Source organism: Carassius carassius, chromosome 38 (assembly GCF_963082965.1).
Source record: "Carassius carassius chromosome 38, fCarCar2.1, whole genome shotgun sequence".
NCBI lineage: Eukaryota > Metazoa > Chordata > Actinopteri > Cypriniformes > Cyprinidae > Carassius > Carassius carassius.
In genome coordinates this window covers 26,995,968-27,019,792 of record NC_081792.1, presented here as the reverse complement: position 1 = coordinate 27,019,792, position 23,825 = coordinate 26,995,968, and the positions used below count along the sequence as shown (strand labels likewise).

The 23,825-nt window shown below is 40.2% G+C and overlaps 1 protein-coding gene across 11 annotated transcripts in view; it reads right to left on the bottom strand.

Moving 5' to 3' along the window:
- Positions 1-266: 266 nt before the first annotated feature.
- Positions 267-23,825, bottom strand: part of LOC132119677 (calmodulin-binding transcription activator 1-like) — a 304,884-nt gene continuing 281,325 nt past the window's right edge. For 4 of the 11 annotated variants that reach the window (XM_059529841.1, XM_059529848.1, XM_059529847.1 and 1 more), the window contains 16 exons: positions 21,171-23,449; positions 19,928-20,054; positions 19,338-19,472; positions 12,360-12,526; positions 12,053-12,267; positions 11,873-11,951; positions 10,765-11,092; positions 10,139-10,557; positions 9,744-9,898; positions 9,406-9,652; positions 8,739-8,810; positions 8,615-8,635; positions 7,923-8,122; positions 6,894-6,968; positions 6,535-6,565; positions 267-5,084 (listed from right to left, as the gene is read on the bottom strand). In XM_059529841.1, coding sequence (XP_059385824.1) covers positions 5,052-5,084; positions 6,535-6,565; positions 6,894-6,968; positions 7,923-8,122; positions 8,615-8,635; positions 8,739-8,810; positions 9,406-9,652; positions 9,744-9,898; positions 10,139-10,557; positions 10,765-11,092; positions 11,873-11,951; positions 12,053-12,267; positions 12,360-12,526; positions 19,338-19,472; positions 19,928-20,054; positions 21,171-23,449 — 4,583 coding nt within the window. In that variant the 3' untranslated portion in view covers positions 267-5,051. The remainder of the gene's footprint in view (positions 5,085-6,534; positions 6,566-6,893; positions 6,969-7,922; positions 8,123-8,614; positions 8,636-8,738; positions 8,811-9,405; positions 9,653-9,743; positions 9,899-10,138; positions 10,558-10,764; positions 11,093-11,872; positions 11,952-12,052; positions 12,268-12,359; positions 12,527-19,337; positions 19,473-19,927; positions 20,055-21,170; positions 23,450-23,825) is intronic. The other 7 variants (XM_059529845.1, XM_059529851.1, XM_059529843.1 and 4 more) reach the window with 6 other exon arrangements.

The window sequence follows — 23,825 nt, the reverse complement described above, 5'->3', positions numbered from 1 at the left end:
TAAAAATGTGAAATCAAATGAATATAATTATATAAATGTAAAATATAGATTTAATTATAGTTAACTGTAAGTAACTTCATATTGAATGTTTCATTATGTAGTTCTTAATGTGTAAATATAGAGTTAATTATGGTAAGCCTTTTTTATGTCAGTAATGAGAAGGGAACTGAGATTGTGTGTTTGTGTGAACCGCTGTTTCATAGCAGATGGAGTTTAGAAATAATGTTATGAAAAAAGGAAAAAAGAAAAGGACAACATGAGCACCATTTCTCTTTTAAGATTTTATTTTACAGCAGAAATAAAATAAAGCATTCAGAAAACATTTCCCATTTTAAGGGCAATTCAAAATGCTTTGCATGGCTTCAGCAGCTGAATATTTTTTTCTTTTTTTTTTAAAAACATATCCAACAATTCATTGATGCTCTGACATGCACAGTTACAAAGCAAAAACAAAACCAAAAAAAAAAAACATAAATCAATCTAAGTAAATAAATAAAACTCACAAGAAGGACAGTAAGAGGGAGACGGCAGAGAAAATAGCACATGAGGCAAAAATCATCAGAGGAGGAAAAGGAGGAGGAGGATACAAGGAGCACAAAGCTGGTATGAAGGAGAAAGAGAGAGAGAGAAAGAAAGAGAGACAGAAGGGAAAACAGAGGTCTAATACTAGCTTCACATGCAGAGTGTTGAAAGCCCACTGCCCTATAAGAAATATGGGCTCATATTATATCTTTTTTTTTTTCTATTCTTCATTTTAAAATGATGAAAACGTGCATTAGTGCTGGGAAATATGAAATCAATGTCCACAGACCACTGAACACCTCTCCCTGTGTACCTGTATTTGCATAAGAGGAAGTGAACTAAGCATGTCCCAATTTTTTTTTTTTCTATTTTTGTTTTTATTATTATTATCATCATATTTTTTTAAATGTTTGACTTATCCATATTCTTTCAATCTAAAGAGCTTGTCTAAAACAGTGTTTATTGCTCTGTACTTGTAAGTGAGAAGCTTATAATCGAGTGGTTTTTCGGGTTCTGTTTAAGCCTAACCTGCATTTCCGGAGTTCCAAAGAGAGGATTTAGGACATCGTACAAACTTCCAACTGCACCAGTAGTGTTTTCCCTCGCTCAGCTAAAAGCTTTACATGTGCTCATGTGGTCATCCATGTTCATACGTCGGGATAAAGCACATACAAATGCACTTATAACCTACCAGGGCTTGGAGAGGGAATTCAACTTGGATGGTGAGCTGTACAAAGTGCATATTTCTCTTATCTGACAAAAATACGGAAAGCATGATCCGGATGTACGTATACTGAGCTGTTTCATAAGAGGACGGGATCTCCCACCTTATTCTGAAGGTATTTGGCGCTGAGGTATACTTATGCATTCCCAATCCCATGGGGATATGGCAATACTAAATGAGCGATGATATCTGCATGAATGAGGATACCTGCTCAGTTTTGGAAAAATGGTCTAAAACCTCTATAAACATACACGGCCTATCCTGTTACCCGAGTGACAGTCTTGTCTCTGAAAGCAGTGGTTTGTAACAAAGCGAATGTTGTAGTAATGTACACATGGAAGTACATATTCCCAGTGGTTTGTCCCGTTGATTCTGAGCTGAACCTGGAGACTTAACCTAACCTAATCTAGTCTCCATGCTAAACACCCTCTCCCTGTTTTAGCACCCTGAGTAGAACTACAAAAGGGAGGCAGATTTTTCCCTTCCCTATGATGAATGACCCAAACTGAGATACATATACCTGGTGATCCATAAACAGCTTTTCCTGGTGAATTCTGAGGACTTTTGCTTATGATTCCTGAAATTTCAAGTTGGAAGAATACTATTTGGATGGAAAGGGACATTAAAGTCGACCACCTTCGCTTAGAGTTGTGCTATGACTTGAATCTAACAACTGGATAAAACTGTTATATAATGTGCCAACTTCACCGAGCATGTCCTACTTTCCTGGCCCAGTTTAGATCCGACATGGAAAAAGAGAAAGAAAAGCACATAAAATGACAGAAATAATGAAAGTATGCATAGTATGTTATTGGGTCACTCAAAATCTTTTAACGAATCACTTTTGGGAGACAGAATTGGAATGAACAGGGGATGAAAAAACCCAAAATGACAGGTGCCTTCGGGAGTGAAAAGGGTGTGGGAGGAGGAAACAGACCTGGGCTCCTGATTGGACAGTAAAACCAGCCTTTAGCATTGCATACCATTGGTTTTCATGTCAACTTCTTTAGGAACAACACACTCCTGATACTGGTGGAATGTTTTAGGCACTTTCTAGAATAATAATACTGATATTGAGACTCATTTTGAGGAAACATTTAACTTCTAAAACAACAATGGATCTACATGTGGGGAGTAGAAATAAAACTACGTAGGTAATAATTCAGCAGATAAGCACCACATTCTTTCCTCGTCCTTCTTTTTTAACAGGCAAAATGTGCTGGTGTAAGTTAAAATGATGCCTCTCCTCAGCTGAAATCACTTTGGAAATTCAGGGGGTCAGTTAGTCTCAAATTTCTTTCGGAGAAATATGTGAAAGACGTCGTGCTTGTTTCCATAAGCATAAAGAGAATCAAAATGTAGGAAAGAAACCTATATGATTCAGCGTGACTCAACCATGGGGTTTTGAATGTTGGTAGCAGCCCCCCAACAAATGAAGAAATAATAAAAAAAACTAAACTTTGAACACATGGCAGTCGTAGATTCTGATGAGAGTCGAAATGTACGTGTTTTGAGCTACATTCACAATATTTATCCATGACCGTTTTCATGCCCTCTCATTGTTTGATTCCAGTTTGAGTGTGACATTTGTCTAGCATGTAAGCATGTGTATGGGAATCGCCTGTTTGAAATAACCATTCACAACCCTCACATCAACATCATTTTTAATTACAAGACCTACTTGACCTCCTGACTCCATCCAAGACCATTGTTCATGTTTAGTTCAAGACGATAAAATGTGAAAACACATTCTAGTCATGCTATACAAGAAAAACTGTGGAGACATTTCATCCTCTTTATGGTAGAAACCTCAGCTGTAACTGATGGCCACGTGAGTGTAGTCTGGTCATTCAATACTAGTTCTTCCAATACTGTGATACTTCTCTACTTCTCAAAGGAAAAGCTTATTTTAGTCCTGTATCATTCACATGACCGGTCACCATCGGTTAAAAAACACAAAACAAAACACTATTTTATTCCCGCTAATCCTGAAAAAGAAAGTTCCAGTTGTGTCTGATGGGTTTGTTTGGCTCTTCTTCTAAATCTACGGTTTTATCGTGATTCATGTCATGCTTTAGAGAATGCTCCGTGAAAAGAACATTTCCAATAAAGTCTTCTAATGAAGTCGTATTACAGACCATTGCCACTACATTTTATCTTTACATTATGTTCAACGTCTTAAAGTTTCATGCACATGGCTCCTTCTTCGCAACCAATATTTACAATATTTACAAACAATACAACCGTACATCTTGGGCTTTCAAAGAAAACTATACAATATATGTTTTTTGTTTGTCTCTTAATGTTTTATAATCCAATTTATGAATAAAATACTATATATTCTTAAATACAATCCTCTTCGGAAAAAGTTTCTGGCTATCAACGTTCCTTCACCTATCTTCATATGTACAGGGACCACTAAATAGTCAAAAATATGGATTTTTTTTAAGCTTCTGTATAGGGACCCTTCAAAAAGTCAAGGCAATGTTCAGTGAAACTCCACGGGAAAGCTTGTGGCGGCTTTTTGGAGCTCTTTGAAATCAACCAACAGTAACAATGAAGAAACGTATCACACACACACACACACTCACACACACACACACACACACACACACACAAATGGAAGATAACCTTTGCAAATATACGTTTGACGCTGTGGCACAATTGATAGTGCAGTTCACATTAAAAAAAGGTCAGTTTCAAAAACAAGGAGATTAATTAAAACCATCACAATTAAAAAAATTGAATTATGCTAAAGAAAAAAAAGAAACAAAATTCAATAAAGCTAATAAATAAATAACTAAAAATAATGGTCTTTATAACAGTATACTCAGAAACAAACAGGCTTATACGGTCCAGTTTGATGGTGCCACAATATCACCGATGTGAATGAATGAAAATAAAACACAAAACATTTACATAGCATGCAGGAGCGTTTCGCTCAAACACATGCACTGTATCCAGATTCAGTTCAACAAACACGGGACACACAAAGTCAGGCCAGCAAAATGACATTAAGAAAAGGACCCATAAGAAAGTCGAAAACAGTGCACACAAAACAGTAACCCAGAGGGCTTCGCTTCAATCCCCCAAGTTGTCATCAGAAGTCCCCTAAATCCCCATAAAGACAAAGGTAAGACACTGATATTTCAAACCCAGCATTTTTGCCCTGACCCCATCTACATTCATATGAAGGCTTCCCTTTGAATGAACGGACAGGATTTGTCAAAAAAAGAATCTGTGGAGATGAGAGCCTGATTTCAAAAACTCTGCATGCATATGGTCACTGAAATGAGGGCTTTTTTTGGTTTACATTTTCTAGGTTTTGTCCTTTTTTTTTCTCCCAAACTGATTGTTGTATTATTTTCCTTTCAAAATATAAAAATGTAATCTGAAGTGGCTTCCAGCATGATGTTTTTCTGATGTGATATTTTGATATTTTACAAGCGCTGGTCGGAATAAAAAGCCTTTGCTCCTTGGTCTTCCTTCAATTTTTTTTCTTCCTTTTTTGTAATCTAAAAAAAAAAATATATGAAGAGTGCAAAAATGCCATGAAGATAATGTCATATTTCCCCAATAGTCTTATTTCAGTTCCCCCTAAAGAGAAATAACACAATTTAGGTGCAGAACTTAGTCACAATGCTGCTTAGAGTTCAACCGTCGCATTTCCGATGATCTTCCGTGTTCCGCTTCCTGAATAATTTTTGCTTTTTCCGTAAATTGTCTCTTGTAAAAATGCAATGAAGAGGAAGAGGAAGAGTCCGCTCGGAGATGTTACATTGCGACGGGGCTCTTTGCGGCGTTCTCATGTTCCTTGGCCTTTCTCAATTCTTTCGCTCTGAAAATAGACCAAAAACAAGAGTATTGCAGGGTTAGCCTGAGGATTCACAAGCATCCTGGGCTCTTAGAGGAATCACAGAGCATTAACCTGCCAGTTTCATTACTATCTCCTCACTGGAACCAGCAAAGAACAACAAATATACTCCACTATATATGACAGAGATCTTTAAAGCCTCGAGGAACAAAAAGATAAGTCTTAATGTCTTAATGTCATTGCATTAGATAACATAACATCAAGGCAAGTATCAATTATTTTAAAGAAAGATAGCACAAGGACACTTTTCAAGCAGGAAAGAAGGTTTAAATAATAAACCGTAGACTTAAAATTATGATTGTAAATAAAAAATTTTGAACATTTTGTGGTTGTCAATTTGAGCACAGATGATACTTCTGCATCTAATCCAATGACATTCACACATTTAAGTGTGATTTAAATGCACACACTTTTTTGGCGGCTGTCTTTCAGTAAAAATGTGGCATTTTATAAATCTGTGGGAAAAAATGGTTTTCTTTGAAATCTACTTTTTACAACTAATATTCTACATTCGGATTACAAAGCAAACACATATTAATATATTAATAAATAAAAAAACCTTAATAGCCAAAATAATCTAAAGTAAACCATTCATCTTAAAACTATAACCTTGAAAGAATGACATTATATAACCCTACAATTCACGCACAGTACAACACAGAAATTACATCAAATTCTTAATTAAATATTTAGATTTCTCAACATGTTATACCTCTACACTTCTTTTTAAGCAAGAACTTAGTACCTTAGAACCTTTTAAAGACATTTTAAACCCCCAGACATGTTGTTAGCTCACAGTTTGATCCCCGTCCCACCCTCATCCCCCAAATCAAGCTTATAAAAGCTAAAAGAGATGTATAAAACAGGCAGCCAGGCATTCAAGACAGTTTCTCTCCCATAGAGAAAGGGATGTTATTCCAAGCATGCCCTGATAGAAGCAAGGCCTCCATATCTTTAGCCATCATGCAATTGCCAAATGCACTACCCAGCAGTCCTTAGTGTTGTCATAAGCATCAGAGAAATAGAGGAGACTTTAGAGGGACCGAGAGAGAGATTGAGAGAAGAAAGAGACAGAGAGAGAGAGAGGGGGAGAGAGTGCTTTGTTAGTTTTGCAATTAATGCATCATCTGTATTTGCTGGTTGGTTGGATCTACAGTCCTCTCTCTCTCATATAAGGCTCAGTCAACTCAGGCTCCAGTCGGCCGTCATGCATGCAGGCATAAAGCAATAGAGAAAATAAGATAAAAGAAAAGAGGGAAAGAAAGAACAGCTAGAGTCATAGGGAACAGCAGAATCTGAAATCAAGGTACATAGATGTAGAAAATCGAGAACGAGATGAAAGAAAAGGGAGAGACAGGGAGATAAAAGAAGAGAAATCGAGGGGTACGAACTGATTTACTGAGGCTGCACTCACCCGTTTGAATAGTCTATGGTCCATCAAGGGGCTTTGCATAGACAGCAAAACAACACCAGACAGCTATTAGTACACACTGAGGTTGGGTTGGGTTGGGGAAATGGGACCAAACACAATAGGGCTTTTGTAACAGAGCCATGAAAACACCAAGGTTTGTCTGTTGCTGTCTTATGACTCCTGACAATCGTGTTGGTGTGCTTGAGAGATTATGACATGTGCCTTTTTAAACCACAGGATATTAAAAGGCTGATTCATCTCAAAGTTGCAAGTATATCATAGAGTTGGTGTGTGCATGCTTAAAGAACAACAGTGCTGTAGCAACACAATGCACCTGGTCGAAGTTCTCGTCTTTGGCCTACCTGTGACGGCACCGCAGCAGAAACCGCATTATTTTTCTTGCAGCCTGGTCTTGTCTCATGGTCAGTAAACTGCTTCTAAAACAAAATGATCAGCATTATTGGTTGTGTTCCCTGGCAGGTTAAACCAAACATTTAGCATCTCCAAAGTCTATAGGATCTTTTGCATCTTTCATTGCCTACAAGGCAAAATGTGTCTAATAGCTTAGAAAAATATCAGCACACCTATCCTCAGCTTGACAGATGATTCAAGTAATAGTTCATGTTCAGAGCACAAATGTTGCATGCTAATACAACACCAGTGTTAGAGGTTTGTTCATATCCTTAACTCCAAGTATATGCAAAAGTAATGTTCTTCTCTCCTAGAAAACACCAGCAATTAAGGATCAAACTGCAGTTGCTGCAACAGATTGTATGACAACAAATGGCATGCAAAAATAATGAAGCTTCTATTTGTACTTGGACTCAAACTGTTAGTGAAGTAAATCATTTTCTGGCGCTGTGTCAACAACAGATTGTCTCTTAAAGTAAACAGCAGGGTTTTGATTGCTGCCATTCTTTAAAAAGTTGATTTGGCAGTGTATCAGATTTGAAGTGTTGGCACATACGTAATAAATCATCCAAATTGACTGTACACTTTAGAGGAACAGCCTCCTGTCGTAACTTGGGGTGAAATGACACTAATGACATTAATGAAATGAAATGACATTAATGCATGCAGCCCTCCTTGTGAGCACTCCTTGAACACACAAGGCTGGTTAGATCAAGTATGTGTACACACAAATAGATTTTGGGAACTAAATTCAGCTTAGTTCTATACACGAGGGTGGCATTTTAATCCTAAATGTGATGTATTACATGAAAAGGTTTAAATCATTAAGCAGTTTCTTGTTTGGCCAGTGGTGGCGCCAAAGTGCTCACACCAATTACAACCTGCGGTTGGCATGAGTGTTTTTCAAAAACTTTTATAAAATCTGATGTGTTATATCTTTAAGCACTAGTTTGCCCTGTACTGAATGTCTGTTCTTTTACCTGAGTTTGTGCTGCACCATTGCAGCTGCAGTAGCTCGCCTTCGTGGGTTTGGCCGGCCGAGCTCTTTGTAGCTGCGGTAATATTGCTGGATGAGCACAGCTGCCCTCCGACTCTGCTGGAACTTCTTCTGTTCGTGGTAGCTGCGGAATTTACTCTGGATAAGGATGGCGGCCAGCGTCATCTTCTTATAAAGTGCATACTGCCAAAAGGACAGAGAAAGTTGTCACATGATAGAGAGAGAGAGAGATCTGTAGCAAACCACTCCATTAGCAATTTTGCTAATAAAAAATAAACATCAACATTGCCAAACTACACTATCAACTTTATATTAGATGTGTTGTGGATGATTGACAGTTGCTATGCAGTTGCTAAATTTTTTGGCACTGAATGTGTATGCTAGGACATTGCTACTGTAGGTGTTTTGTGTACTGCCTCAATCCCTCTTTCTGTGTAAAATTTTAGATTTTTTTGTTGCCTGTTTTATTGTTTAATTAGTCAGGAAAGTTGGCTAAATAGTTAATCTTTTCATAGCAAGCTGCGCAATTTGAGCAAGCATTAATATTTTTGACTGTACAAGTTTGGTTCATATCCATAACCCTAAGTATAAACAAAGTAATAGTAATAAAGAAGCACCACTAACAAACTTCCAGTTAAAAGCAGTAGTCGTTGTAGATGAAGCAGGAAGTGTTACCTTCAAGGCTATCCATGTCAGCTTGGGGAAGAGAGAGGAGGGAATTGAAGACATTCTTGTAAAGCCTTTAATAATTGACCACTCAAATGTGCACACACAGAAAATTCTGGGGGTCTCTGCCTACCTGTTTGTACCTCTTATAACAGCGCTGAATGACAGCAGCTGCCAGTTCCTGCTGCTCCCGAAGCGGACGGCCCTGCAGGATGGGGGAAGAGGGGGATAAGGTAGGGTGGAAAGGACAGGAGAGAGATAAGTGTTTACAAGGAGGCCTGCAAGGCCACAGAGATGATGGCATCTGATTCCTTTTGTGCCTGGCCAAGGTGTCCTTTTAGACTGGCAAAGTTGTGTCGATATGCTCTGAGACCCTGGAGAAGGTTATTCCTCAGAGCACTGCGCAACAGCGGAACACTGGGAGAAATCTGCTCTGAACACCCAATGTGGTGTGGACTCAGGGATATCTGCACATCCCGTTAAGACAGACAGATAGACAGATGGAGGAAATAATGCAATCATTCCTTATAGCAAGGCCATGCTAAGCTCAAGCAAATTTCCCCATGCTTGTCAACAACAGTGACCCTATCTCTGCCTTTTGAGTGCACACCACAACAATCATACCACCTTTCACGACACAGGACTGCAAAGATCCAGATTAATTTACCTAAAGTTCAGGAACACCATACAACACAACACAATACATCAAGACCTTTGAAACTGGACCATCACGAACACTGGCAACACACCACTGATAACCTTCAGGGGTGACCTGGCACCTGGATGAAGCCCTGCCCTACCTTGTATTTGCGGAAGGTGTTCTGGACCTGGCGGGCTGCCTCATAAAGTTCTCTCTGTTCAGGATCAGACAAGGCCAGCTGGGTCAGGTCACGCTCCTCCTTGTTGTGGGAGGCATTGAGGAGGGCAGTCCATTCAGCGGGGGACTGGAGACCAAGCTTCCCAAGAGGACCGTCAAGTTCCGGCTGTCCTCCACCGTGGACTGGGCCCAGGCCAGGAGAGGAAGTTAGGGGCTTGTTAAACAGGAACCTGGGAACAATTGGGAAAACAATTACATACAAGAACCCAAAGGGACTGTAACAAGGAATCTTGAGAATAGGTCAACTTTCTGATGAATCACCTCTCCGCATCTCCAAGGTAACTGGCCAACCAGTTCATGGTACTGCTGACTCCAACGCCATCTAGTGTAGTGTCTGATGCAACAAAGTTTTCCCTCTTGATGCGATCAGATGTCGCCTCAATGACTTCTTCCGCCAAAGTCATCATGTTTGTGTTCTGAAACAAGTTGTGTACTTTTAAAATTGCACCAGTAACTGTACATGTTTATGTTCCCCTAAAAAAGCAGGGTACAGGACAGCTATGTAAGATTGCTGGCAATATTGCCATTGAGACATAAGATAGAAGTCAATACTAGTCAATACCAAATCTGACAGACTTTACTTTTTATCCTATAGAACTACAAAAGATGCAGTTTCGGAAGACTACTCGAGTCAAAGTACCCTCTCTATGCCTCACCTGCAAGACTCCTGTGTTCTCCAGATCTTCTTGGGTTGTCCGCAGATCGGAGATTGTTCCAGCACTAGCAATCTCTCTTAATCTCAGTCTGTTTGCGAGCCTTTCCTTGCCAAGTCCTACAGTTGGCACTCTGCGTCCTGCAGCTTGTCTGGAAACCCAGCAGCCATCTCCACAAGTTGAGCCCAGCTTAGTCCGAGACTGCTCACCATCTCCCTGCTCTTTCTCCACAGTACCCTCCCTGGAAGGGCACATTTTAGGTTTGTTGGCCTGTTCTTCTAGTCCAAGAGGGGCAGAGCAGGATTTGCTGGTCTGGGTTTGAAGGGTCTCAGGGTTGGGTTTGTGTTTCTTGCTTAATGGGGCGTCCCCATGACTAACGCTGCTATAGAAACTTGATGGTTCTGACCTGGGCCTCCTCAGGTCTGCAAAAGTACAAAGCAAGTCTGTTTGACCAAATTGTACAAAACCTGTTTCTTAACCTGACCCATCTGCTTACAAAGTACTCATTTGTTCATGCAAGGTCTTTCTACATTTTACTAGGTTATTCTTAACTGTATGGAACTTAACATACATATACAAGTCTTTTGAAGACTGACACTTCAGATAGAATGAAAGATTCCAGTTCTTACCTGAGCTGGAGCTGGAAGCAGAGCTAGTGATGTTGCTTTCTTTCAGCCCAACTGAAGATGTCTCTGTACCCCAAACATTCATCCATCCCTCAGCAGCTGAGGCCTCAGTTGATTGTGAGAAAGGCATGCTGGGAGTTGTAGTCAGTGCTCCTGACTGCTGCTCCTCCCTTTGAAGGCTTTCCAGACACTCAGCCAGCTTGGTGTGGCCACGGGAGCGGGCAATAGCCAATGGTAAGCGACCCAAAGAATCTGGGATGGCCAAAGCTCGCTGATCCCATTTATACAGAACCACGGCTGCTTCCATATGACCCAAAGCGCAAGCCCACATCTAAAGAGAAGAAAATTTAGTTGAATTTAATTTGTATGCCATGCTCTGCCCCTTCTATATCAAACAACTCATCCAAACATAGGGATGTAACGATTAACCGCGTGCCGGTTGAAAATTGATTCAAATATGTGACGATTCATATCAGTTGAGATGCTAAAAGAATGTATGTCTGAGGGGAACTTACTGTCTTTAGAAAAGTTTAGATGGTATTTTTCTTTTCATCTTTCCTCTGTATAATGCATATTAAAGTTCATGCAGCGCCGCTTTGTTTACAACGGAAACTAAAGAAATGCTTTAAGCGCCACCTACTGGCAGAGAGCGAATCTGCGTCTCATTAAGATTGTCTGCTGTTTCTGTTTCATGCAGATATTTTAACGTATAGTTTTGCTTTACATTTCGAAATTATAGCTTTGTTATTTACATTATATAAAGATTTTGTTATTTAGCAGACACTTTTATGGAAAGTGACTTACAAATAAGGACAACAGAAGCAATCAAAACCAACAAAACAGCAATAATATGCAAGTGCTATTATTATAGTGTAATATTTGTATTTAACAGAGAAATGTGCAACATTTTGTCCAAGCAAAAATAAAAGTACACATTTAATTTATAATTTGTCTCAAATATCATTTAAAAAAAAAAAAATCGTTTATTGTTTAAAAAAAATTAAAATCATGATCGAATCGTGACTTGAGCGAATCGTTACATCCCTATACAAACAGCATTTTGAAGCTACATGGTATCACGATAAAGGTATCCTGACCTGTCAACACTCACCAGTGGTGTGCAAGAGAAATGATCCACATTTAGAGGATCGACCTCAAGTTCTAGATCAATACTGTCTGCATGCTTCGTGCTGTAAAAAACAAACAGCAGAGAGAACAATACAGATGAGATGAATGATATATATGCACTATAAATGGACATTTAGTGCAGGTATGCAATCAGTATACTCACCGCCACTTGATAAGTGTTTGAATAAGGGTGGTGTAGCCCTGGGCGGCTGCCAGATGAAGAAGAGTCATGCCCCGGAATGTCTTGGAGTGGATCAGGTGCTTGGATTTGGCCCAGCAAGCGCGGTTCATCATCTTTTCACAAACTATCACCACACGGCTCTCAAAAGAGTTGCCAGCCGGACCTTGACCCTGGCTCTGACCCAGATCTGGTGAGAACTACAACAAAGAATCAAGAACCAAGTCAATTCTAAGAATCTAACGGTGATGTTCATTAGTTTGGAGTAATACAGTGTAGCTCAGAATGATACCTGTGCCTGTTCAGAATTGCTTCTTCCTCCTTCTCCTCCTCCTGTTCCAGTTCCTTCGCTCTCAGATGGTCCTCCACTGCTTTGTTGCTGCTGCTGACTGGCCATCTCTGCCATCCTTCGTTCCATCTGCTCTAGGCGTTCCAGGATGGACATTCTGAACTGGTTATCTGCATAAAACATAAGGAGAATTTAGAATGTTATGTATACATATCAAATGCCTTTAAAATCACCATGAAATTAAACTCCATTTACTTTTTTAACACATGTTCCCGGTGTTATTGAGCATGATTAATCGGTGCGTGTTATTAAAAAAATAAATATAAATAAATAAATAAATAAAGAGGTCATAACTGATCTCTGAAACCAATTTCTTTGTCAGTTCTTTGTCAGGGGTGTTCACAATGGCAGCGAATGGTCATTTCAGAGTCAGTGTCCATGGATACAAAAAAATTAAAGCTCCATCCTATATTTTTCTTGATGAATATCTTGTTTAACTCTTAATATCTTATTTAAAAATATTTCATGTTACAGAAGTAAAATGCATTGTGATTCACTTCTAGACATCTACACAAATATATTTAATAAAAAAAAAAAGAAAAAAAAAAGATATATATAAGTTAAGAAAAAAGGTCTGCATTGTGTAACTGTCCTGAGACTGTAAAAGTGTAAAAAAAAAAAAAAAAACCTTTACATCTCTATATCAAATATCATCTTGCTTGCATATCCTTTGTCCACTTAAAAAAAAAAAGCTACTTGAGGTCTCTGGTATGTATGCTCATAATGTGTTGTTTTGTTACAGTGAAAGCTAACATCAGGACAAATTCCCTGCATATACCACACTGACACCAGTTCTGTTTCACACACAGTGAATGAAAGTGAGTCTAATTCTAATGGAGTGAACTAAATGTATGCATTGGATTCTGTGTTTTTCCACCAAAAAAAATCTACCCTTCCAGACAAAAAGAGTCACTCCAAATGTAGCTCCAGTGCAGCTTTGTTCAAACACTACTGCAGTGTTGGTGCAGTGCAGATGATGTCATTTCCACCTGCTGCTGGCAGACTGTCTCTCTCTCTCTCTCTCTCTCTCTCTCTCTCTCTCTCGCTCTCACTCAGAATGCGGCACACGTACTGTAATGTAGGCTGGGGTGGGGGGGGGGTGGGGGGGGGGATGGGGGAGAGGACGGAAGGGGAGGAGGGACCAAATTTCTCTACAACGGGGCTGTGACATAATCAACGCTCTACTACACCTCCAGCAGCCTGGAGACGTCCAATCAGACACCAACAGACCAGCCAGGCAACAGAACGCTTGAGAGCTTTGTGTCAAACCTGAAACTGTTGAGGGGCATCGTTTCAAAACAGATAGACCAAACTCATGTTTATTAATGCAGTGATGGAGAATATGTTTAGAGGAAAAGGATGAGGCGACGTTATTTACATTTGCTATATTCAGGTGAATATATAAGGTGAATTCAAGGAAACTGGACCACTATTTTTTTTCAATGTCAAAAATTGGCCCAATTTATTTGAATTCCTACAGAAAAATCAGCTCCTAAGACATCACAACAAACAAATGCATGCAAAAATCAAGCAGCTTCTACAGTCTTACCAGTTCCAACAGTTAATTTTAACTTGTAATACCCACTTTAATAAGATCAAGATTCTTCAAAAAGCCTTAAATACATCTTTTACGCCATCTTTTAAAAGTATAGAAAATGACAGTCTTGTGTTTGTGTGCATAAATCAGACTTTTCCCAAGCACCCAAAAACAACCTTCAATAACACAGACGATGTGCATGCATAAACAAGCCCAAAGATGTCCAAAAAACATAAACAAACAAACAAACCTACCAGTACTAGACTGTGCCAATGCGAGTTACTGTTTTTCAGGAGATGTTACATCAGCCTTGGTGCTTCTTCTTTGGTCTGAGTAGCACTCCTGGTCAAGCGGACCTCATGGAGTTGAGCACAAGCCTTGAGTGAGAGGACTAAACTCTCTACTCGCTGGATGTTTGAGTATCTCATGGTAATATCCTAATGCAGAGAGTCCAAGCCGGTTTCCCTATTTCATCACAGTTGCATCATGCTCTTGAGAGTGGGGGCTTCTGCACCACTTTACAGCTACAAGCGCAACAGGGGCTAAAAATCATTCACTTGTTGAAGATCTGTTGCGGTTTATTGTGGCTGAGATTGGTAATAAAGAGACTAGAGGCTTTACAGTCATCAGAAATCAAACAAGCATTTGACAATGCATACATATGACAAGGAATGATGAGGATGATTATTGCACATCAAGTGACAGTGTTGCTTTGCATATTAGACAAAGGTGCAAAATTGTGCAGAATGCACAGTGCCATTTTCCATCTTGCAGGCCGATTTGAAGAACTGATGTGGAAGAAACCATATTGCAATCTGGCAACCTGAGACTGTACAGCAACCCAAAACAAGTGCACAAATCTGGTTGTGACACTTTTCTGCATCATTTGATTCCTTGCCACAGCTGCCACCTCTCTTCATTAAATTTTCAATTACTGTCTGCAAAATAATGACAATTATATAGTATTAAATAATAAAGAAATCCATTTGAAATATCTATGTCATAAATAATCAACATATCCAATAATGTGTACAGAAAATAGGATGTTTTCAGTGTTTATGACTGGTTTGATTATTTATTGAATCATGATGATTGGGACATAATTTTTTCCCTGAGCATATCCAATATTTGCTACCTCTGAGCACAGAGAACATATTGACTCTTTCGTTTTTATTTTTAGAATTTAAAAGAGCTCATGCTCTGCTGGGCATTTCAACAGGATTTGTTTTAAATCTGTAACAGACTAATATCCTGTTCCAACCCATCATTATGAATGCATCGAACAGAAATTGAAAAAATCTAAATCACACAAATGTCCCTTTCGACAGGATTTAGCTGATAATGTGCAATGATTTTGTCTTAAGGGGATTTAGCTCAGCATGGACTCAAAGCTGGGATAACAGCCCCTAATGCTGTGGACATTGGTAGATCTGGTAGATCATGACCCTGAAACAGGTGCTAGTTTTGGATAGAATTGGACTGAGGCGAGGCTGCTATGAAAATAATGGCATTATTGCTCTACCCGCACTGATTATTTATTAACTTTCCTTGTCTAACTGGAAATATGCCTTCTGCTTCTGCTTAAACAATTCAACAAACCATGTCAGATTAGCAATTCAAACTCACATTCAAGGTCTCTGATCGAGAATTATCAGACATATACTGCCTCAGACCAGAACATTTGACTTAAACAGACAAACAAAAGCTTCCAGCACAAAGTGTTTGACCACTGGAAACAAAAGCCCTCTTGTTTATGTTGTTTTTCATTCTTTATTTTTGATTTCTTGAGAAATTTTTGCAGTGTTGGCAAGTAATGGACAACAATAGGCTTCTAAGAGTTTTATTTAAAATACTGCAAATATTGTGGTCAGTATATCCACACAAACTTTGACTGTTTTGCACAATTTAAAAGATCTTACTGTCAATGAAACTGACTGAAAAATTTGGAAAATATTACGGGGGATCATCCGTTTTGAATAACCATTAAAAAAATAATAAAAACACAGAATCTCTACAGGGAGTTGAGTACTCTAATTACACATAAAACTAAAACAAGTGCAACACTGTCTGATCCTTGCTAAGATGATCTAATTTAGTTCAGTCTGCAAGGAGAGTAGACATACAAACAAACACTTTCATTTCAACTGAGAGCAAAAACAGCACAGACGAGACACATCTGTGTGGGCGCTCCATTAGTGGACTCAAGCTCTGACCGCAATTCCTAGAATTCCACAGGAAATCTCATCAAAGCAGAACTAGGAACTCTGAACTTCAGATTTGCGGTTGATTATGGTGACCTAGTTACAAGTTTCCTTGTAAGGGCATGTAGGCAGGCCAGCAAAAAAAGAATACAGAAATTTCTTGGTCTGGGTTGAAATCCTCGACTTTTGCTGTGTGATTTCAGTAAGGTTTGCAGAGAATTGCAGATTGACACACACAGATTAGAAACTAAAATAAGTGTTGTTCATAATAATGAAAAGACAGAATGAAAAGGAAAATGGCAAATGTAACCATAAGATGTCAACAGGTTGGTAAAACAATTCTAATACATCTGTATCAAAACAACACTGTATCTCCCTATTACACTATAAAGTTTTAGGAAAAGGGTCAACTTCATGGCACAGTATATTCGTCCTCTCCCTATGGAAAGCTGAAACAGAAGAAGGGCAACAGTCTGATCCACTCAGCATCACTGTCGCTGTCCACTGCCTGTGGTGCTGAACACAGACGCACTACACCTGACTGATTCATTGTAACCACATGCTTTACAAACGGAGATCTGGAGGTCTCTGTGTACACTGGTTGGTAAAAGTTTACAAGCCTTCATGTACAATCTGACCTCGTTGCAAAACCTGCACAACATCATAATTCAACAACCATTCATTCCAAGAAACTTCCACACTGCAACCTCAGAGTCTATAGTGAATATTTTAGTTTTAGAGCTCTCTAAAACACAATGACACATCTTTCCAGAAGAAACAAATGCTCTCACTGCTGTTGGGAAACATCAAAAACAAGGGAAAGAATAGAGCAGGACACACAACAAAGACACTGACACCTGGAGCACCACTACAACCTATATTCATCTTTAAATAGCCTGTGCATGTGGATCAAGTTAGTAACAGTATGGAAAAAACCACGCATACTAACCCGAATCAGCCAGCGTGTTGTCTGTCATTTACACATGTTCTCCATCCAGCGTCAAACTAACCGCAGGAGCCGCTTGGCAGCGGAGCCAAAAACAATAGAACAAAGTGTAAGTGCGGAGTGTGTAGGGAGAGAGATAAAGACCCCTCGTCCCCCTCCTCTACACCTCCTCCTGTTCCCTCCCCATCCCTGCTGCCGATGCTTTATCTTCTCCGCTCGCTCATGGAGACGCGAGGCTTCATCCGCCGCAGGTACGCGCTTTACGCACCGCTTTACGCGCAGTCGTGCGCCACCGGCTGACTCTCCAAACACTCGCAGGCATCACAGTCCTGCTTTATCAACTGAAAACAGTCGATTAAATAGAAAAAAATCTACGTTATTGTCCTATCTTTTATATTGCGAACGCTCTACGCGCACCAGCCATATATCTCGGAACCGCGATCGGTTTTTGCGTATTTTGTTTATGTGCGTTTTTCAAACGCACTTCTGCTTTATAGCGTTTTACGACAGCACCTGGACCCAAAGCATTTCGCTTTTGATTCGCTTTTGACTACAACCGTGCGTCTTGGTGCGAATCTGAAGTCGTGTGGTGGTTGCATATGAGCGTGTTTTTCTTTTGGGAGTGGCAGCGAAACACAATGGAATTGTGATCACTCATTTAACCGCTTGGAACAATGTGATGGTCGCTCACACGAGTGTTTTGCAACAAATCTGTGTCAACAAGAGGCAGGTTTATTGCTCATGCCCCTCTCAGCCTCTGTCCTGTGGTTCAGTACCTGCAATGCTGCAGATAAGCTGTTTTTCTCCTCTCTGCATTATGACAAATCAGGCCAGGCGGTGTGTCGTTCAGCGCCACGCACATAACGCGCTGGATGCACGCAGACAGCATGCTGGGAGAACTGAAGCTCGATTAGACGAATGAGATCTTATCTAACAAACTCTGATCACTCTTTTTCAGCGTTTTTCCTATTCCTATCTGGAACTGTAACATACTTAACATCGGGATGGCTTCAAATACAACTAGAGTCTAAATTGTTGATGTAGGGCTGAATCTCACATAACGAAGCGTGGAGAAACAGACAAAACAGTCTATTTTTTTGAATATATATATTTGTATATTTTTAGATATACATTGGATATGATTCGATTTTTAGACAAATAAGCACATTTCCTCAAAAGCAAGGTAAAGTAAATATTTTATTGTTAAGTAAAATTATATATTTAAATAGTGAAGTTTAGGCTTATTTTAATTTGAAGGGAACTATTGTGTCAAAACTGGACTGATATTAATTACTCTATTAGAGTAATGACAATTTAAAGAGAACTATCTTTGAGAATAATTATAATTACAGTCTATGAAAACGATAATGATGTTTTTTACACATTAAAGTTGAGGACATTGGGGACTTGTGCTTAATTGTCAATATATATATATTACTTTGAGTAATGGTTTTTGAGTGAATTTGAGTTTTACTCCTGGCTTCGGTTTAAATGTACACAAAATATAAAGCAACCCTGAAATGTAGTTAAGACCCTATAAAAATAAAAAAATTGTATTATTACTAAACATGACCTGGATACTTCTTTGTGAGATTCACCCTCAGAAAATCAAACAAAGCATGATTTTACCACAGAACTAGTCCACATAGTCCTTATAACCTGCAATTCTAGTGTACAGTATATTCCACTTGTTCCATACACCATGAGTGCAAAAACAGACAAGTCGTTTATCAGTCTTTTAAATGTAACCAAACATAACCTGATTGCACAGGTTACAAGGATTCACCACTGAATGGCATTCATAGCTGAAACATCTGGCAAAGTCTTCCAGCACAGTTTGACCAACTTACTTATTTAGGCCAAAAAAAAAAAATCCCTGTGAGTTGTTTTTATTTTACTTTTAGACTAGACAAACACTACCTGGCCACCTTGTTTAAAATGCATGCAAAACCAATAGTTTAACAGCAACCAAGTTTGACCTGCCAGCAGTTTAATTCTTTAGAAACAAAGCTTGAAGTGTCTGCCATCAGCTGTTCAGACAAACAACATTTGGCAATATACAAATTAAAAGTCAGTATTCAAAGTGCATGAAAAAAACACAAAACAAACATGAATTCAGATTAAACATCCAAAGTTTCTTTACAGTGCAAAATGATGACAATCAAAAACAGAACTATGTACTAACGTACAGAACTAGAGCTGTATATAATGTAACACAAGATAAATCTCAAACATACCGTCCAGTGAGAGCCAGTCGTGTTGAGAGGAGGGCAGGGCAGGCAGGGCACGGGCTTTATACTCAAACACCACTGAATTGGAGATGATTTGACTGCTGGCTGCCACCTGCAGGGTCACCAGGCCTGTGTCATGAGCTTTGAAAAGAAATGAGACATAAATTAAGAATTTTATGCCTGCAAAGAAACAGCTTACAGTTTGAAGTCCACACGTTTGCAAACCATTTACAACTTTAAGACTGATGGCTCAGAGTATTTTTGTTTTTATTTATTTATCTAGTAATGTAACAGTGGAATTTAAATGAGTTCTCTATGACAGCTGTTAAAGAACAGTCCTTTGTTTGTTCACAAAGACCACATGATATATTCATGGACTACAGTATAGAGACTTAACAAATAAAGTTTCAAAGAGTCTTTTTTTTTCAGCATGGAAAAAATTCCTAAAGAAGATGTTAGTTTGGGACCATTTGGCATACCGACTAAAGTAGTGGCCTCTTTTATTTTACTGAAATGCAGCTGCATCACTCTTTCCTTTTAAAAGGACAGTTTTAAATGTCTGTATGTACATGAAGTTTGTGACTGTGCTGGAATACCTGGGCAGTAACAACGTAACACCCCGGGCTGGATGAGGGAGGCTGGAACTGTTATCTGATCAAACAGACAGGTATATTCACTGCTGGCCTCCTGCCATGGACCAGTGATCAGCACCTTCACACCACCCTGAGAAATATATACCAACATTATATATAAATAAGCATAGTTTCTTTTTTATGTAACCTGTTAAAACTTGCAAAGTTGACATCACCTCAAAAAATGGTTGATTACATTTATTGTGCTTACATGCCCAGATTTGACAATATTCTCTTTTAATGTGTCTAAATGTGCAATTATTTTAAATGTCACTACAAGAAATGCTGAATTAAAGCCCATCTCTGATGATTTTTTTTTTTTTCAACAAGGAAAATGTCAGAGAAAAACAACTAAGGGTTGTGAGAGCTGAAGAGTTGCTGTGGTGAGGTCTAATATCCCTCTGTCTATATTTGTCCGACTGCTTCCTTGCCAATGGGCATGTTAATGACAGGCTGAGCATGTGTCTCATGTGGCCCAGGGCCTTCTGGGACTAATATATACGTCACTTGTTGTTGTAGAGAAGACCTTGAATTTGGATGCAGACCTCACAAGACTCAAATCTATTCCTGCATTAAACAGCTTGAGGCCAGTTCCCATGTTTTCACTTTCCACAGAATTAAAAAACAATCATTCACAAATTCCTTCATGTACCTTCACCCAAAAATAAAAAATCTGCCATCATTTACTTACCCTCAAGTTGGTCAAAACCTGCATGAGTTTCTTTCTACTGTTGAACACAAAAGAAGATATTTTGAAGAATGTGTGTAACCAAACAGCTGATGGTAGCCATGGACCTCTATATGATTTTTTCTATACTACAGAAGTCAGTCGCTACCATCAACTTTTTGGTTAACAGCATTTTTCAAAATATCTTTTTATTTTCACCAGAACAAATAAACTCATACAGTACAGGTTCGGAACAACTTGAGGGCGAGTAAATGATGACAGAATTTTATTGTTTGAGTGAACCACCCCTTTAATATTATCTACTAATAACAGAGCATTAATAATTTTACTATGTTTAAATCCACTCCACAAAATTCTACAGATTTTCCCTCCAAATCTGTTCACAAATTGCAAAAAAAAGACCCACACATTTGCTTTTTAACTCTTCTGCCCCCTGGTGGATATTTTAGCATACATCTATAGCAGTTGAAAGTTTTTTTTGTTTTGTTTTTTAGGTCTGCAGACCTGTCAGAACCTTACCTCAGGATAAGACCACTCTGGAGAATAGTCTGTCACAACAAACAGTCTTCCGGTAGCCTGTAACATTCCCATGTTTCCGTGCACCACAGCTGCTGACACAGCCTCGGCCACCTGCATGTATGCCAATTGTCCTGCCTCGCCTGCCACCGCACCAGTCTGCGTAGACTGAGGGCTGCAACAGGGCTGCAGGCAGAGGTCTGCAGAATTGTACCCCCTTGCCCCATGAGCTACTTCGTCTGCACCTTGTTGCGCAGCAGTTCTAGAGGAGACCTGCCCCTCTGTTCCTGAATGGGTCATTAGCTGATGGCTGTAGAGAGCATTGCTGCCAGCCACTACTGCCGGACTGCTTCCACGCTCCACTGAAATGAAGTCATTGATAAGATCTGAGAACTGATTCCCGAAGGAAACGTCAAAATGGTCCAGGCTGATCTCCATGGAGCCTCCTCCATTGGTTCCACTACTGCCCAAGCTCTGGTGGGTGCCAACGGTGCTAAAAAGCCCCTGCACCAAACCGGCTCCTTGCAGGAGCGGCTGGAGCTGTTGATGGGGGCTGTTTGTGGTTCCATTTCCTTCAGTGTCATTGCACAGCGTTCCACCTTCTGCCCTTGCACTCTTTCCTCCAGATCCTGGCCCGACTCCACCACCTTCCGTTGGTTGCTGGAGGTAGTGCTCTGCGCCAGCTACACCCTCAGTTTCTCCTCCTTCACTAGGCTGCAAGTGGTCCCCATTCGAGTCCTTCTCTTGAACACTTCCTTCTCCTTGTTCTGCTCCTATTGGCTGTTCCAAACCACCCACTTCTTCATGCTCCTGACCTGGGGTTGGAAAGCGGTTCTGGTACTGCAGAAGCTGGAGTGACCCAGCCTGTCCATTCCGTTCGGTGGGAGAGCCGCCATTGCAGTTAGAGGCAGTGTGCTGGTTGGGGTGGGTATGGTGATGGTGGTGGAGATGCCCATTAGTTCCTGTTGAGTCTGTCTTGACGACAGACAGACCCATGTAGGCATTGGAGTCGTGAGAGTTCTGGGTCGAACTGGTGTTGTTCTGGTGTGTCTGGGCTTGGGACTGTGGAGAACCTTGCAGAAAGAAGCTGGGGGAGTGACTTTGGTGGGCCAGGTGAGAGCCAGAGATAGATTGGCTATAGGCCGCTGCTTCCATAACACTAGATGGATAGTCTTGCTTGGGATCAATTGCACTGAAATCCATCTGCTCAAGGGTAGTGCTGGGACTGAGTCCACCTCCAGACGGCAGCAGTGAACCAGTGGCAGTCAGAGCCAGGGAGTTTTGGGCAGAACCGCCGTTTGTGGAACCAGACACACCAACAGCACCGCTCACGACTTCTCCAACCTGATAGCCACCCTCTTTAGCCAGCTGTTGTTCAAATGACATGTCCTCCGTTTTGATGTTCTTCACCAGAGAGGCGTTGAAGCCATAACCGTTGTCGCTGACAGGTGGGGAACACCGCAGCCCTCCATTACTGCAGCTGCTCCTGTTGCTCTCCTCAGTTTTCATCCCGTTTCCTCCATAGGTCTGACCTTGCTTGGGGTTGTTAAGGAAGCAATCGGGGTCAAAATTCATACTGGTCTCAGGCAGCTTGATACTTCCAGATTCCAGGTTACTAGACAGCACCAGTTCTTCAGACACACTAGCTGCAGATAGCATAGAAAGTCCATCCGTGGATCCTGCATCTGATAAACCCACTCCAACCGCTCCAGCAAAGCCAAATTTGTGACTGTCGGCTGTCACGGCTAAGACCAGACTGCTTGAGGCTGTGTCAGGACCCAAGAGGTGAGTGTTGGGGTCTACAGAAGGGGACATGCTATAGACAGGGTCTCCAGAGACCTCTGACATGAATACAGTAGTGGAATGAGATAGGCTGCTCATTACTGAGGCTACGTGGCCCATTCCTGTCACCACGGGACTGTCGGCCATATCGGGATCAGAGTTTAGCCCACTGCTAATAGAGACAGGTGAGCTCTGGGTGGTATCTGGCACTACCACCTGGTTGGATGAGGACACCTCCATACTGTTCTGGTGGAGCAGTGCTGGCTTGTGCACCTTGCCGTTCCTTTTCTCTCGGCTGCCCGTTCCTCCGGCACTGTCGCCCCCTGCTCTGCCATTTTTGCCCCTGCCATGGCTATGCTCCGTCTTTCCCTCTGAAACATCGTTGTTTTGAACCTCGGAGTGGGTGCTGCTGTAGGCGCCTCCGGTACGTGGGTCCACTTTCGGGGAGATGATACGGTGTTTGGCACTGTTGCATTTGTGATGCAGGCTGCTCCCAGCACCTACAGAGACAGAGTAGACACTTTTTAAGTTACGTTATAATAAGAATGTAACCTAAAAATAGCTCAACACATAAAGCTAAGCCATGCATTTTATTGGTTTATAATTTATGAAAAGAGTTGTCCCTCTGTTTACCAGAGAACTGAAAAATACTAATGTATATTTCAAATGAAGTGTTATTTTACATACGTAAGAAAAAGAAATAAAATAATAAGTGCAAATAAAAATGACTTAATTAAAATAGATCAAGTATAATACATTATAGCTAATAAAATGAAATAATTACAATTACATTCAAATAAAATATAATGTTTGAGCTTGTGAGTGAAGTGGCTTCATATCATTTTAAACTGTCTTAAAATATTTGTGATATTTTAG